General features: G+C 38.8%; 3 protein-coding genes across 3 annotated transcripts; all 3 read left to right on the top strand.

Moving 5' to 3' along the window:
• The first annotated feature begins 855 nt into the window (after positions 1 to 855).
• LOC147857951 (AAR2 protein family) lies at positions 856 to 2677 on the top strand. Its single transcript, XM_087327874.1, has one exon. The coding sequence runs from the start codon at positions 886 to 888 to the stop codon at positions 2509 to 2511; it is 1626 nt and encodes a 541-aa protein (XP_087184000.1). The 5' UTR covers positions 856 to 885; the 3' UTR covers positions 2512 to 2677.
• A 3516-nt stretch (positions 2678 to 6193) lies between these two features.
• Positions 6194 to 8516, top strand: LOC147857950 (uncharacterized). Its single transcript, XM_087327980.1, has one exon. It carries the CDS (start codon positions 6286 to 6288, stop codon positions 7990 to 7992), a length of 1707 nt encoding a protein of 568 aa, XP_087184106.1. The 5' UTR covers positions 6194 to 6285; the 3' UTR covers positions 7993 to 8516.
• A 2612-nt stretch (positions 8517 to 11128) lies between these two features.
• LOC147857949 (uncharacterized) lies at positions 11129 to 14031 on the top strand. The gene is made up of 5 exons (XM_087327577.1): positions 11129 to 11160; positions 11236 to 11299; positions 11718 to 12467; positions 12806 to 12877; positions 13447 to 14031. The coding sequence occupies exons 1-5, from the start codon at positions 11129 to 11131 to the stop codon at positions 14029 to 14031; spliced, it is 1503 nt and encodes a 500-aa protein (XP_087183703.1).
• Positions 14032 to 15480: the final 1449 nt, after the last annotated feature.

Here is a 15480-nt window from a genome sequence, read left to right as displayed (position 1 = left end):
TAGGTGAGTGAAAGTTTGCAAGATTAGCATAAGTGAGGTTAGTGGGTTGAGAGTGCTTGACAACCACTCTCACTCAACTCAACATCAATAGAGTATATGGCAGTCTAGACCCCCGTAGCTTACGGTGTGTGGAGGCAAAACTCCGATAGTACAAAGATGCTCACTTGGTGCAAACACTTGGGGTCAACACACTGATGACTTGGGACAATCTGGTTGATGGGATGAAAACCATCACCAAAGCTTTGGGCCCAACTCACTATAAAATCAAAGAGACAGATGGTGATGGTGTAACTAGCGATAAATATATGAAGGGTAAATCCAAAGGGAGTAGGGAAATGCTAGACAATGATTTAGTGGATTGTTCCACCGAATAAATCCAACGCCTTGACTAGATCAGTGGAACAAGATAAGACAAAGAATGAGGAGAACAAAAAGTCTCACGAAATATCATAGGCCGAATTACCCTAAAGTCTTGTTGTAGCCCTATATAATTTATCATTAAAGTGGATTTTACAACGGAGAGAGAAAAACCTTCATATGTAGAATAGGAAACATGAGAATGCTTCATTGAACATTACAAGTTCGAAAGTGTTCGCTAGAAGAAATTTTATGTTTCAGATGAGCATGTGAGTTAGCAAGTACAAGGATTAGTAATAGTCGCCAGTAATGGCTTGTGCAATTCAATTCTACGAACAAATCCATGATCATGTATGTGTATGTATGTATGTATTTTTCATAGGTATGTATGTATTTTTCGTATGTATATGTATGTATGTATGTATGTATTTTTCGTATATATATGTATCTATGTATTGTAAGAATAAAGGGTTTTAATTCTTGTTCTTCAAAGCAAAGCATTACAGAAACAGAGAGAACCGGGGAGATATGGCTTCTGCATCACCATCACCATCACCATCGCCAGGGAAAGAGCAAGGTATGCCGCCTTACTCTGTGAAATTGAACCCTACAGAAGCCCTAGAGCTAGTGAAGCAAGGGGCATCTCTATTGATCCTCGACATGCCCCCGGGAACTCTTCTGGGATTCGATCTCCAGACCTTATCGGTTGGACCCCTCTTCAAAGGCATCAAAATGATACCCCCCGGACCGCACTTCATCTACTATAGCACCACAAATCAACACGAGAATACATCACAATCATTTTTCACAGGTTTTTTCATTCATCCCAATCCTGCCGACATCATTGTACGACGATGGGACCCGCAGTTGGAAATGCTCGTGAAACTATGCGATGAAGACGAAGAAGAAAGGTATAGGGTCAGTGTGAAAAAGCTTGAATTTGATCAGTTTCTGGGTGCTTATGATGTTCATCATTACAAGTCTTGGAAACGGATATCAGGTCATATTGATGCAGAAGTTATTGGAAAATTTGAGCCTGTTGACGCTGATATATCTGTGATTCATGAGGCCGAGTTCTCAGATGCACAAGCTCAAACCCGAGCTGAGAAACAGTTGCAACAACATCTCCAAAATAGCCGAGAATTGTTTAAAACCAGGGAAAGTGTGAAGAAACGCAATTTGAATGGGGTGTGTGTACAAGATCTAAACATAGGTGAAGAGCAACAAAAGGATGGAATCACAGCCGGACAAATTGCCACAGATGTTGATAATAGCGAAAACATGCATAGAATAGCTGGAGAAATGGACGTTGATCTTGTTAAAGAAACCATGGATGTTGATCTCGATAAAGAAACCATGGATGTTGATCTCGATAAAGAAACCATGGATGTCGATAGTGGTAAAAACATGCCTATTATAGAACGGAAAATGGATGAGCAATATGTGGTAACACAAAAAGTACGTACTGATCTTGTTAATGAAACAATGGATGTTGATAATGTCAGAAACGTAGGTGAGAAACACATAAAATGTGGGAAAATGTATTCTGATCTTGCTAAAAAACCCTCTGGAAGGTGCTTCTATACGAAGTTCCCTCACCTTGTTAAACGAACAGGCCTCAGTGGTTCTCAGCTCACCATGCTGAACATTGATAAGAGTTTGGAACTAGAGAGATTGCTGATCAATCAGTACAAAGGATCAGAAGACCTCTTACTTGGAGAGCTTGAGTTTTCCTTCATCGCCTTTTTGATGGGGCAATCTCTGGAATCATTTAGCCAATGGAAATCCATAGTATGCTTAATGTTTAGTTGTGATGAGGCTCCACTCTCGAGCCGGACACGATTATTTGTGAGCTTTCTCGACATTGTGTGCTTTCAGCTTATGGTAGGTCTGAAACCTGGGACGGATGCCAATGCTGAGATGGCAATCTTAGATGCTACATGGTTTTCTGATGATAACTTTCTTAGAATTAATTTCAAAGAATTTTATAGACTCGTAATGGAGGCTCGCCCTGTAGATGGAGACCTTCTGAATCACACAAGACGTCTGAAAAGCATATTGGAAAAGTTTCTCGGCTGGACTTTTGATCTAGAAAAGAGTGAGAATGACAACGATGAATATGGACCTGTAATTGTACCTGAAGCAGACCTCTAAATTAAAGTCCTATTCCAAAACAATAGAAACTGTCTTCTGGAATCTCCGATGATTGATTAGATTGTCTTGAATATCGAACGTAGATAGATATCAGGACTTTCTGATGTATGTCTCTTATAATGAAATTTTTCTGACTCCCAAAAATACTTGAGAAAATGTGATATCATGCAAATGTCAGATCAAGCATTCAGAATGACATCAACTGCCCAAGAGAAACAAACGAGAGTCTGATTCCAATTACGATGTTTGGTGATCATGGGCCTCATTATAATAATAGGGGAAATGCATTTGCTAATGTTAGCGATATGGGTTGTGATGTAAGTGATACGAGAACTTTATTTTCGGTAGCTTCATGAAATTTGCATTGATATATATCACTGAATCGGTATTGTTTTTCTTTTTAGTGGGGTTAATGTTAGATATGGTATGGCTATATAGTGATGTTCATAGTATGTAATTGATATGAGGGCTTTATTATATTGATATTAGTGATATGGAGAGTTATGGAACTGGTATGAGGACACAATATTTGTTACATCATGGCTTTCTGCATAGATATATATTCCCTGTTTAGGTCGATTTTCTCATACCGATAGTGATATGGGTAGTAATGCCTCTATTTTTCTTATACTAATGTTAGTGATGTGTAGTTGGTGATATAAGCAATGATGTACACCAATCAAATAGGCAACACAAATCATCAGATCTTTTTGTACAATGGCAAAGATAGATTATGTTACATTCAGTTAATGAAATCATGTTCTCCCAGTTCACTGTATTATATGTGTGCTTTTGAGGATTATTTGTATGGGAGAGCTAGAGGAATGTGGATGCTCTTGTTGACCAACACCTATAGGGTAGATTGTGAATTGAAGTTAGATCACACACTTAATGGTGAAAGGAATGTACCTATCTAACAAGTAGGGTAACATTTTAGAAAACCAATCCAGGTTAAAGGCAGTAAATTTTGCTTTTGAGGACTCAACACCTTCGTGATTAAAGAATCTGTGATATATACTTCCTCGCAACGATTTAAAAATGTTTGTGATTGCTCTATTGAAAAACATGGCTATGACAAATGGTAGTTTTGGAATTTCGATGCAAAAAAAATCAAATATAGAGTAATCGAATTTGATAAAATGGTCATTTTAGAATGTGTTTGAATTTCAAGAAAGACTCTTGTGAACTAAGCATTCCACCTCTACCACTAGGGATGCTATAGGATACACATGAAGTGGAGTTCGCTTATTCGAAAGCATGTGAAGACGAGCCAAGTTTGGTTTAGAAGGTGAGCATGGATGCCCTCAATCCTTTATTCAATGTGGCCAAAAACATTACACCTTAATGTTTAGTTTTTTTGCCAAAACACCTATGGCAAATTTGGGTTTACATTCTTGTAGTCCAAGTTCAATTTATAGGCATATTATTGGTTGTCAACAAATGGAGGTGGACTTTCACTTGTGTAGATCAAAGGAATTGCTTTCATGTCTCAATTACATCGTAGTCGACCAACGTGGTAATATCCCTTTTGCTTATTACTGTGTTCAAAAAGTGTATTCAAAAAGTATATTTGGAGATAAGAGATGATTACCAATTAGCTTCCGTTGTGGAAATTTCAAGTAAAGTTTATACATATTATAGATATGTATCTATGTACATGAATATCAAGGGAAATGAGCTGGTTGGGATTTTTGGGCATTTCATCTTGCATAAGTAAGCCCCAAAAAATAACAACTATGATGGATTTCAATAGATGAGTTGTTTGAGGGATATATATAACATGTATATGAGCAGAAGTTCTAAAACTATCATATTTTATACATATTTACAAGATACTCCATAAGAAGTAGAATCAGAAAGAAGTGATGCTCGAGTGAGGAGTCTCTTCTTACCATCTCAAGCCAAGCACAATCTAAATTGCAATCTATTCTCTTTATTCACAATCTAGGCATTTTTGTCTCTCTAGGCATCAACATCCTCAAATTGACAAAACCTAGGTTTGATCCTTACGATGGGGTAGCCCCCCGTCTCATAGATTGCAATCGGTATCTTTTGGACGTTAAAAACATATCTATCCATCAAGCACATCAAAGAATATTCTTCGAAAAGTTGCTTTGGCATGTTGCAACTTCCTTTTGTTACCATAATTCCCTCTGTGACTCAAGTCATGGAGAACACATCTTACCTACATGGCAACACAACACGCAATCAATTTTTATTACAAAACCCTTTTCTTTCTCATTTTTTATGCTTCTGACCTTCGTTTTGAATCTTTTCACTATGTTATTGACCCTAAATTCTAAATAAATCTACGATAGTTATACTTCCTTGAAAATGATTTACATAAATTGAAATTGGATCAATATGCGTGCTACGCCCGTTGATTCTTCAACAAGTAGCAACATTGGACAATTATGTGCTTGCACCAATTCTATAAAACTTACCAACTTTATTATGAGTATGATTAGGCAAATGAATTGTGAGGTTCTTCACAGAGCTTTCAAGTGAATGTATGCAATGATTTTTTAAAAGTTTCAAACCTTTCATTTATAATTTGGAAAATTGTTCAAGAGAATAAATTTATAATTTGAATGGGTTTCTTGCTTGAGTATCTTAAATGTTGTGGAACTTTTTATACCTTCAAATTTAAAGTTCAAAGGGCGATTTTCAAATTGTGCAAGTGCAAATTACACTAAACTTGGGTTTTGGCCTACTCAAACACTGTAAGGGGTGACGATATGAGCGACACCACTTGAGAGTCACAAGAGTCTTGGGCATATGTACACACACTCAAAAGAAACACAATGAGGTGGATGATATGAGCGACACCACGTGAGAGTCACAAGAGTCTTGGGCATACACAGACTCAAGAGATAGTAAACAACAAATACAAGAGATCGAAGAGAGTTCGAGGGATAATGAACGACTCAGACATTGAGATGGAAGGAAGGCTTTGAGGTAATGTGCTTGTCGAGACATCAAGATCGAAGGGTTTTGGGTGAAGTGAGCAGTTCGCTAGCTACCGAGCTAAGGATGAATGCGATCGACGGGTTCCGAGACAATGAAGACAGAAGGCGGGGCATATGAGGTATATAGAAGAAGGGGTCGAGATAGTGAGTTCGTGACCACGGGACATGAGGTCGAAGAGTTTGAGGGGAGACATTCGTACCAACCTTCTAGGGACCATAGAAGAAAGGAACAAAGAAACAAAGAGAAGAGAAGATCCCAATCCCAACCCTAATATGGTGAAGGAAAGGGGTAGGTGTTTTTAAAGCATCTCCTCTCCATCTGAGCTAAAAAAAGAGTGTTTCTTGAGTTCACATACATACATACATACATACATACATACATATATATGATGGATGGATGGATGGATGGATGAATGAATGCTCCTTCTTCTCCCCCCACCTCACAACATTACATAATTAATTAATAAAGCATCAAGGATTTTTAGTAGAGATTAACACTAAAACATAACAACAACATTCAATTCTCTTCTTAGTTTGTTTTTCCAATGATTTTTTCCATACAATTCCTCCTCCATCTTCTTCAGCACATAACTGCATATAATCCAACAATTTGGTGCTCAAAATCTCTTCTTTCTTCTTTCTTTCTTTCTTCCTTTCTTTCTTTCTTCTTCATTGTGCTCAAATCTCTTCTTCTTTCCTAGAGCCAAGCTTTCTGCTTTCATTCATTCACTTTGCAACTATTTCTTCTTCTTCTTCTTCTTCTTCTTCTTCTTCTAACCCTGTCTGTCTGTCTCTCTGTGTGTGTATGTCTCTCTCTCAAGCAGAAATGGAGGGGGAAACAATTGAATCGCAACATTATCATCCTCATCAAGAAGATGGAGAAGAATCTCTTCCGCCGAATCCATCTCCCCCAACTTTAGCCACAATTTCGCCATCAATTGAGTCATTGATTTCTGCAACAATCAGTAAGAATTACTCCAAACGGCAGAGGCGACCCAACGTTCGCCTTAACGAGATTGGATCAGACAGCCTCGCCACTGTTGTGGACTATTTCCTAGACAGGAAAGGAATTAAAGCCTCAGCAGGAAAGTTGTCGTCTTCAGGTAAGCCCGCCATTAAACGCCCCAAGATCTCTTCCAAATTTGGCAATAATGATAGATATGGTAATGTTTCTACTCTCGGTGTTTCGAATTCCTCTGCTATGAAGAGGGCTGGGCGCCCAGCTAAACGTGGCTATGGTAGCACAAAGGTGATTACGTCCAAGCTCTCCATGAAACCTCAAGGAAGTGACTATTCAGACGGGAAAAACTATCGCCCACATACAGAAAACACAGGATTCGAAGAGAAAACCCTTCGCTCTGAAGGCAGAACCCGTAGTCCACATGCAGAAACCACTCGTTTTGAAGGGAAAGGCCATCGCCCACATGAAGAAACCGCTCATTCTGAAGGGAGAATTCATGGGCCACATGAAGAAACCGCCAAATTCGAAGGGAATACTCATCGCCCACATGAAGGAAACAGTTTTCGAAATGAATCTAATCCTTCCCCAAGGAAGGGCGATATTCGCCCACATCGTTTGAAAGCTGGGCCACACGGATCTAACCCTCGTCGCCCATACCTCTCAGAAGGTATCTACAATCGCCCACGTGAAAATAACAGTCGCTCACATCATTCCGAAGCCCATAGTGCTCGCCTGTATGAAGTTAACATTCGGCCATATCATTCTGAAGGTCATGCCGATCGCCCATTTCATCATTCTGAGGGGAACGGTGGTGGTCACCCACATAGTCTTGGCCATCATCATCATCCACATCCTCATCATGAAGGGAATGGGATTGATAATGGTAATGGTAATGGTAATAGGATTGGTAATGGTAATGGGATTGATAATGGTAATGGTAATGGTTGGATGCATAAGGCCATGACTGGGGTTGCAGATGGCTTCTTAGAAGCTGCCGATGGATGCGTTTATGGTCTCTCGGACACCGATAAACAAGTGAAAATCCAACAGCCACTGCCCCCACCCATTTTCAATACCCACCCCATTGCATCCAGCCTCGACAGTGGCTCTCCTAAGGGCCTGCAGAATATCCCTCCCAAAAAGCAAGCTAGAAAGCAACCCAAAAAGCAAACCACAATGAAGAGAATGGATTCTTTCCAAGCAGCTCCTGTTTCAGCCAAATTTGAAGAGGACAAGAAACGGGCGCCCTCGACGGCCGGCGGCGTGGACGCCCAAGAATTGCGAATCCGACTTCCGGTGTGGGAAGTGGGTGCCCTCAAATCAGTTGACAATAAGGTGAGAAACTGGATGAACAGCATTGGTCTCGAGAAATACACTGCCATGTTTGAGCACCATGAAGTCACACATGATGTATTGCCTTTTCTCACCATGGATGACCTTAAGGAGATGGGCGTAAGCGCAGTCGGAGCTCGGCGTAAGCTTTCCACTGAAATCATGAAATTAAAGCAGTCTTTGATGCTCATCGGTGAAAGTTCGTCGGATGGCAAGTGAAAAAACAGTTGTACTTAGGGTTTTGCCTACTTTTATTTCAAGATTTGTTTCTCTAGGTTTGCGAGAATGCCGAAAAAGCAATCGAGGATTGCTATCAACAGATATCAAACCATTCAGGGAATGGCTTGATGTCGTTTCCTTCTTTCACATGCAGCATATAGCAGCATTCGAAAGCGCAGATTATAGGACAATGTGAGCGTGGAAATCTTTTATTTCATACACAGATGTGAGAAGTTTCATTTGTAATGTTATGATTTGAGCATGAACAAGTAGAGATGGTGGTTAAAACTTTGTGAATTCTTCATTCTCTGATTTCATGAGTCAGTATGGTAAAAGCAAGTATTCACGGTGGTGCAAAAATTTGTATGTAGTCCATTTTTTTGGTCTTTTGTTTCATCATCAAACTAGTTTTAGTTCAGCTCATGTAGGCTTGTTTCTTCCCTAACTAGTTTTAGTTGGGTTAGCTTTGAACTTGCATGTAATGCCAACATTTTAATGTGAAGGATTCCTATCTTCATTCAAATCTTGCAATCCCCTGTTTAGTTTAGTAGGAGGTTTGGCCTGCAAAATGAATGCCATGGAATGAAGGCTCCAATTATATGGATTGTTTTGCCCATGCCAGCTTCTTACACAATGAATGCCATGGAATGAAATCTCCAATTATATCCATGGATTGTTTTGCCCATGCCAGCTTCTTACACGATGAATGCCATGGAATGAAAGCTCCAATTATATCCATGGATTGTTTTGCCCATGCCAGCTTCTTACAGTGAGTGATACATGCGATGAGATTGATTCTTCATGCTTGATCTTATGGTAAAGACTGATCACGTTTTAGTAAGGTTTTGGGCATTTCTATATCATTTCAAGCCCTTACCAAAATTGAGAGGATTTGAACTTGCATGCATATACATTCAAGTGGTAATAAGTCTTCTTTCTTTCAAGGGGCACAAATTGTTGCACAACAACATGCTCTTATAATTATGAACTAAATGGGCATCCCATTATGCTAAGCTACAAAAGAGCACATTGTATTCCTACATGCCTTGGCATCTTTATGATCCCCCTATCCTTTCGATCTTCCTTCCTCGCCTTATGTTGTCTCCGAAATCCTTTTTTTTCACGATGCTTCGATGACGACTTAAATCATCTTCCTCGCATTCATGTTTGTGCCTTCCACTAATACCAAGACCATTGCGTTGTGTGTGGTCAATCCTCACTTTTCCATCGTCACTTCACCTTATCAGAAGTATCACAAATGTCGAACAATTGAATGGGAGGATGTGGACCGATGGAAGGGTGGGAAATTCGAACGAGAGGATAAGTTGGTTAGAGGGAGATTAATAAAAAAAGAGGAAGATGAGTAGAGGAGCGAGTGAGGACGAGTGGATTGGAATACACAAAAACTAAGGACCAAGATTAAATGATCATAGTAGGAAGAGGTAAGAGCCTAACACAACCCATGGGCTTATGGTGAGAGACAAGAGGAATGTAAGAGAGACAAGGGGAATAATGAGGTTGATGGGTAGAACAAAGGTTAGCAAACATATAGCAAGACAATGAATAAACATCCCAATGATTAATGCGAGAGACAAGAGGAATGTAAGAGAGACAAGGGGAATAATGAGGTTGATGTGTAGAACAAAGGTTAGCAAACATATAGCAAGACAATGAATAAACATCCCAATGATTAATGTGATCTACATGAGATCAACTAAAAGAAGGGTGGCTTTTTTCTATGTTTGTGATAAACAAAATTTTCTAGACTTCACATACTTCACAATCGGCTTACAATAAACCTCACAACCTTACACTACATGTTGCTTTGTCGATAAGTGCATGTACTAATATTCTTTTCCAACATTATCCACATGGGCTTGCATACACATAAACACCTTTTAAATGTAACCACACTTATACACATAGTCTCAGACTCTCAACTATACACACATATACGCTCAAGCGTATACCAACATACTATACACACATATACGCTCAAGCGCATACCAACATACACACAAAATACAATAAAAAAAACCCTACATATTCACACATGCACTTTGAAAACCACATACGATTACGCATATACACTCCTATTTATCCCAACACGCACGTACACTTAACAAACAAATAAACCGCCCATACATGGGAAAGATGAGTGCACATAACTCCAATCTTGCACACGTTCCATTATCATTATTATAAGGGGCCCTCATTTTAAAATCAAATTACCATGTGCATCTACATAACCCTACACACATGGTCTTTCAAACTACTAGGCCACAATACTCATTGAAGGGATTCATTCATTCACCCACACATCGTGAGTGCGCCCATAAGTGCATTATAAAATCAAATACCATATGCATCTACATAACCTTGCACACAAAGGTCTTCAAATTAGGCCACAATAATCATTGAAGGGATTTCACACACACACACACACACGTGTGCATCAAGAGTGCACCCACAAATGCATCGGCGCAAGTCAAGAAGGGAAGGCTTGATCGAGTACCATAACAAATGTCATATTTTCGCAACCCTTCATCGATGAAGAACATCTCTTCCTTAGTGAGTTGGGAAATTTGTATGGAGAGAGTGTGGACATGATGCATCCAATCCATGGATTACTTCCAAAGATTGACAGAAAGATGAGAAGGAAATGCTAGAATTTTGCTTTTGCTTTTGCTTTTGCTTTTGCTTTTGCTTTTGCTTTTGCTTTTGCTTTTGCTTTTGCTTTTGCTTTTGTTTTTGTTTTTGTTTTTGTTTTTGTTTTTTATTATATGGAGGATTTTTGTCAATGGAAAAATCGTTATTCTGGTTGAGAAGAAAAAGCCAGTGAAATGCTCGGATGAAGGAGACGAATCAAACAGAACAAAACACACACACACACTCACATGTCACACACAGAGGCAGATAGATAATAATGAATCAAACCCATCTTTTTTTGGGTGGGGAAAACCAGATATATATCCTGTTCTTTGCTTGCTTCTTTTGGAATGATTTCTGTCGATGAAGATTTTCAAAGGTGAAAAGATCGATTGCCAACGCACATCAGTTGTTTTGATCCTTCATTTTCTGTTGTTGTTTTTGTGCTTTATGTTTGTATCTTCTTTGGGGGTTCTGATTTTTGGTTATGGTGCAGATAGATGAATCATCGGCAAACAGGTTTCTTTATCACCCCCATCTTCTTCTTCTTCTTCTTCTTTAGTGTTTGGTGGTTTCACATGGATCCTGAAGCAGAGGAGAAGCACGATCTGACCTTGTTATAGAAGCAGCAGAGCAATACATCTTGATGAAGAAAAAGGTAAAACTCTTGAAGATCAAACTTCATCGTTTATACAGATACATACACTTACATACATACATAACATAATTACATTGAAACAACATATACTGATGTTCATGCCTACATTATCACTACATAAACATGTATGTGTGAAAGAAATAGTTAGTGGCCATCACAAAACCTTCGCCAGGTATATGGCATGCCAGTCCTTTGTTCGTCTGTGCACAAATATAGGGGAACCTGAATGATGGGATTCAGGAGGATTAATGAAGGTTCAGTGTCTATCCTGGATAGGCTTCCACCAAGTAGCAAACAAAGTCTCAACCATAGACTAACAGAGCCGCCTCTATAAGAGATATTTAATTACATACAAATAATGTAATTATGTGGTTTCGACAAAAAAACTGAGAGAGCTAAGCTTGGATATGTCCTACAGATTAATGATGACCTTTTCTCTACAATCACTATCAAAGGACAACATACAAACAATCAAGCTCCTTCACATGCTAGTGAATTTGAAGATACGACAACGGATGATTATGACCCAGACTCTGCAAGGAGAAACAGAACTATGAAGAATTGGGTGGCTTGGAAATGGAGATGGGCTATGGAAGCTTGGAAGGCTAAAACATTGTCACATAGGATAAAAGAGCTCGAGTATGGATCATCAAGCAAACCACTCAAAGATCATGATAATAAAGGTGAAGGCAATGGCATCAGGACATTAGATAACTTCAACGGTGCAAAAAGTTCTGTTAAAATGGATCCAAACAGTAGTACAGTTTGGTCGGACCGATTTGACCAAAATTCTGATGAAGAAAAAGGGGCACTGACTAAAGTGGAGGAAATGCAAAAGCAAGTGGAAAAATTGAGTACATGTTTGAATAAAATGATGCCAACATTGTCGTGTGTGACAAATAAGACATGCGACACAAAGCGTCCAACATATGATTTCAATGGATCCAGAAAGTGCAAGACTCTCTCCATGAAATCCCCTAACATGAAACAAATTGTTAAGCAAGGAGATAACAACTCCATTACAATAGCTCTATGCCCAACAAGAAATCTAGGCTTGGAGAAGAGGAAGCAACCCAAAGTGCAAAGGAAAGCAAGCTTGGAGGATTTTAATAAACCAAAACCTGGCTTGGAACCCAATTCTACTACCAAATGCCTTCAAACGTTACAAGTATGTATTAAATTCATTAAGTTCTTGTGTATATGTTTTTTTTCAATAGGATCGATCTTATGAAAATCCATTTTGGGCATGATATGATCTTATTGGTATAAATAGCATTATAAATTAAATTGGTATAAAAAACCACAATGGCTTAAAATATCAGAATACATTTTGGGTATGATATGATCTTATTGGTATAAATAGATTATAGCATTATAAATTTGATATAAAAAACAACAATGGCGTTTTAAATGGTACAATGAAAAAAAATCTAAAGCATGTTGATTGATTGAGGTATATGTTCTCATGTATAATGTGGAATTTCATCATGTGATGAAAAACTGTAGGTATCTGTACATCGTGAACTTAATGAGCTTCAAGATCTGTTGTCTTCAGGGATTGGAATTCTACAAAGGAAGGTAATTCTTAGTCAATTATTTGATTTAATTGGGAGGTGAAAAGGCAAAGGATCATTATATATGCATATATATCTATCTATTTATCTATAGACATGCACACACACATGGACATGGACATGCATATAGATATCCACACTAAGCACAAATGGTTTTCTTAAATAAATAAAAAGGAAGGTAATTCTTAGTCAATTATTTTATTTAATTGGAAGGTGAAAAGGCAAAGGATCATTATATATGCATATGTATCTATCTATTTATCTATAGACATGCACACACACATGGACATGGACATGCATATAGATATCCACACTAAGCACAAATGGTTTTCTTAAATAAATAAAAAGATTCACAATATGTAACCATGTAGTATTTGATCAAAGTTGTTTGTTCTTTAAGCAATAGATTGAAAAATGATTTTCCGTGACGTTTCCTACATCAACCCTCCCCTCCTTTGTAGGTTCCGCAATAGTAATATGAGTAAGATATCGACTGCGAAAGGTTCATATTGTGCAATGCAGCTGATGTCTTTGTCTGATCATGATGATGCAAATTGTTTTTTTTTTTGGCAGAAGTCAATGAGCTCCTACAATGCCTTGGTGTCTGTGTGGGAAGTCTCCGACAACGTAGCGCAACTTCTAAACAAAGCCCGACAAGCGTTAAAATGGTGCGAACATTCGTCACTCGGCAGACCAAACCCGATCCCAGTACGAGGGCCGTCACCATCTGCCAACCGCCATCGGGTACCGTGTCACCCGATTCTTGAGGACGAAACCAATTGGAGTCCGAGACTTGGCCGAGATCATCAAAGGGTATGGACGCCAACAAGACACGTGGATGAGGCTGGGGGTAGGACGGTCATACACGTGGCGGGGGACGACAATCATGGGCGACTTAAGATCAGTACCACCAAGCCAGGCATGGGACAAGGGCTTAAAAGGCAGGTTCACGTGGCGAACCCGTCTTGGCATGGGCGCACATGTGCCGCGGCTGAGCATGCCACCAAGTTGCACGACCAAATTCAACGGTTGCAATCGCGCCATCGCGCCATTTGTATGCGTTTAGATGCTAGTGACCCGCCACGGCATCGCCCTACACCTAGACCTCATCCAACGACACCTTCCTCCCCCAACACCACAACTTTCATGTTCATCTAATGCTTTGAGTCTCTATCCCTCTCTCTCATCATCATTGGATCCAACCTCTTGAGCATTTGGATACAAATCAAATTTGAAATGAAATTGGCAGAGAGAGATTTTGCCACGCGAGGTATATCTTTGTGAATTCCTACACAAGGGTCATAATTCCTGCCTATTTATGAGATGATTATCTGAAATGCAGAGGGCTTAAACACACCTTCTCGTCTCTAGGGACAACCTTACCAAGCTACATATGTCTATTTGGTTTGGTGAAACTTGGATTCTATATGTCTAATTGGATCATAAATGTTGCTAGTGACCCACCCAACTTTTGGAATGTAGTAACCCCTACATAACACAACATCATCCACAGATCCATTGAGGCTAAACTTAATTGCAATGTAATCATATAGAAAAAACGTAATAAAGCCTTCATTTTGGAATATGGGGTTGTATGGTTATGTTCGTTGGCATGTTAAAGAACAATCCCAAGTTTAGTATAATTATTTATATGCTGAAATACATACACCTCCATACGTTGAGGTAATTATATAATTATAAATTAATAAAAACTCCAACCATAATGGAAATGGATTCAATTTGTTACAAAACTATCAGAAACTTTAGTGTGATTTGCAATTATGATATTAAAAAATTAACCTTCAAAGAGAATGTTTTACAATAAAAACCTTTGAATGCTGAGATAGAGGGCTATTGACAAGAGCTATTCATCATTACTATAGTCAATAAGTTTATGATTGTCGGTAAATTGCATTTGATGAGAAGAAATGAGAACCAACAACAGATCACAGAACTTTATTGTTCTTACCAAAACATTCATATTGGTTGAAGATAAAAACACAAGTGATGGGCAATATGGAGGAGGCTATCAGATTTTTGGAGTACATGGGAAGAGTCGTAGTTATCATTGGATGATCACATATTAATTAGGATGTGGATTATCCCAACGTTGAAGACCGTTCCTTGCCATCCATACTGTGATGTCATCTTACCTTTGGCAATGCCAAGACACCAGCACCATTATTAAAAATCAAAATTCTAATGATAAGCAATGAATGTGAAGATTACAAAAAGAAGGGTTGGGTTGCTTAACCACATCGACCATCCTGATCAAAGGACAAGAGATGAACATAAAATACCATCAGTGTCTCATACTAAACATTACCATATGTTATAACTCGGAAGGTAGAGATGAATAGATTCGAAAAAAGAGAGCTTTGCCTTACCAATAGGGTCTCAAGATCATCTCAAGATGCCATACAAAGAGAGGGTAGTTTGTCCCTTTTATAAGCTCACATGCCATAAAAGTTGTAGCATCGTCATCAATTGTGAGGCATTGTAAAGCCAAGTGCTCAATATGTGAATGTTATCTAATGAATATAAATCGTTCCTAAGCTGAACTCCATATCAATCGTACCACCTTGAACTTAATCTCCTAGAAAATTT

Source organism: Azolla caroliniana, unplaced genomic scaffold (genome assembly GCF_043228905.1).
Source record: "Azolla caroliniana isolate FFs.n. ecotype wild unplaced genomic scaffold, voAzoCaro1.0.p SCAF_11, whole genome shotgun sequence".
NCBI classification, from domain to species: domain Eukaryota; kingdom Viridiplantae; phylum Streptophyta; class Polypodiopsida; order Salviniales; family Salviniaceae; genus Azolla; species Azolla caroliniana.
This window is presented reverse-complemented; position numbering and strand designations above follow the sequence as displayed.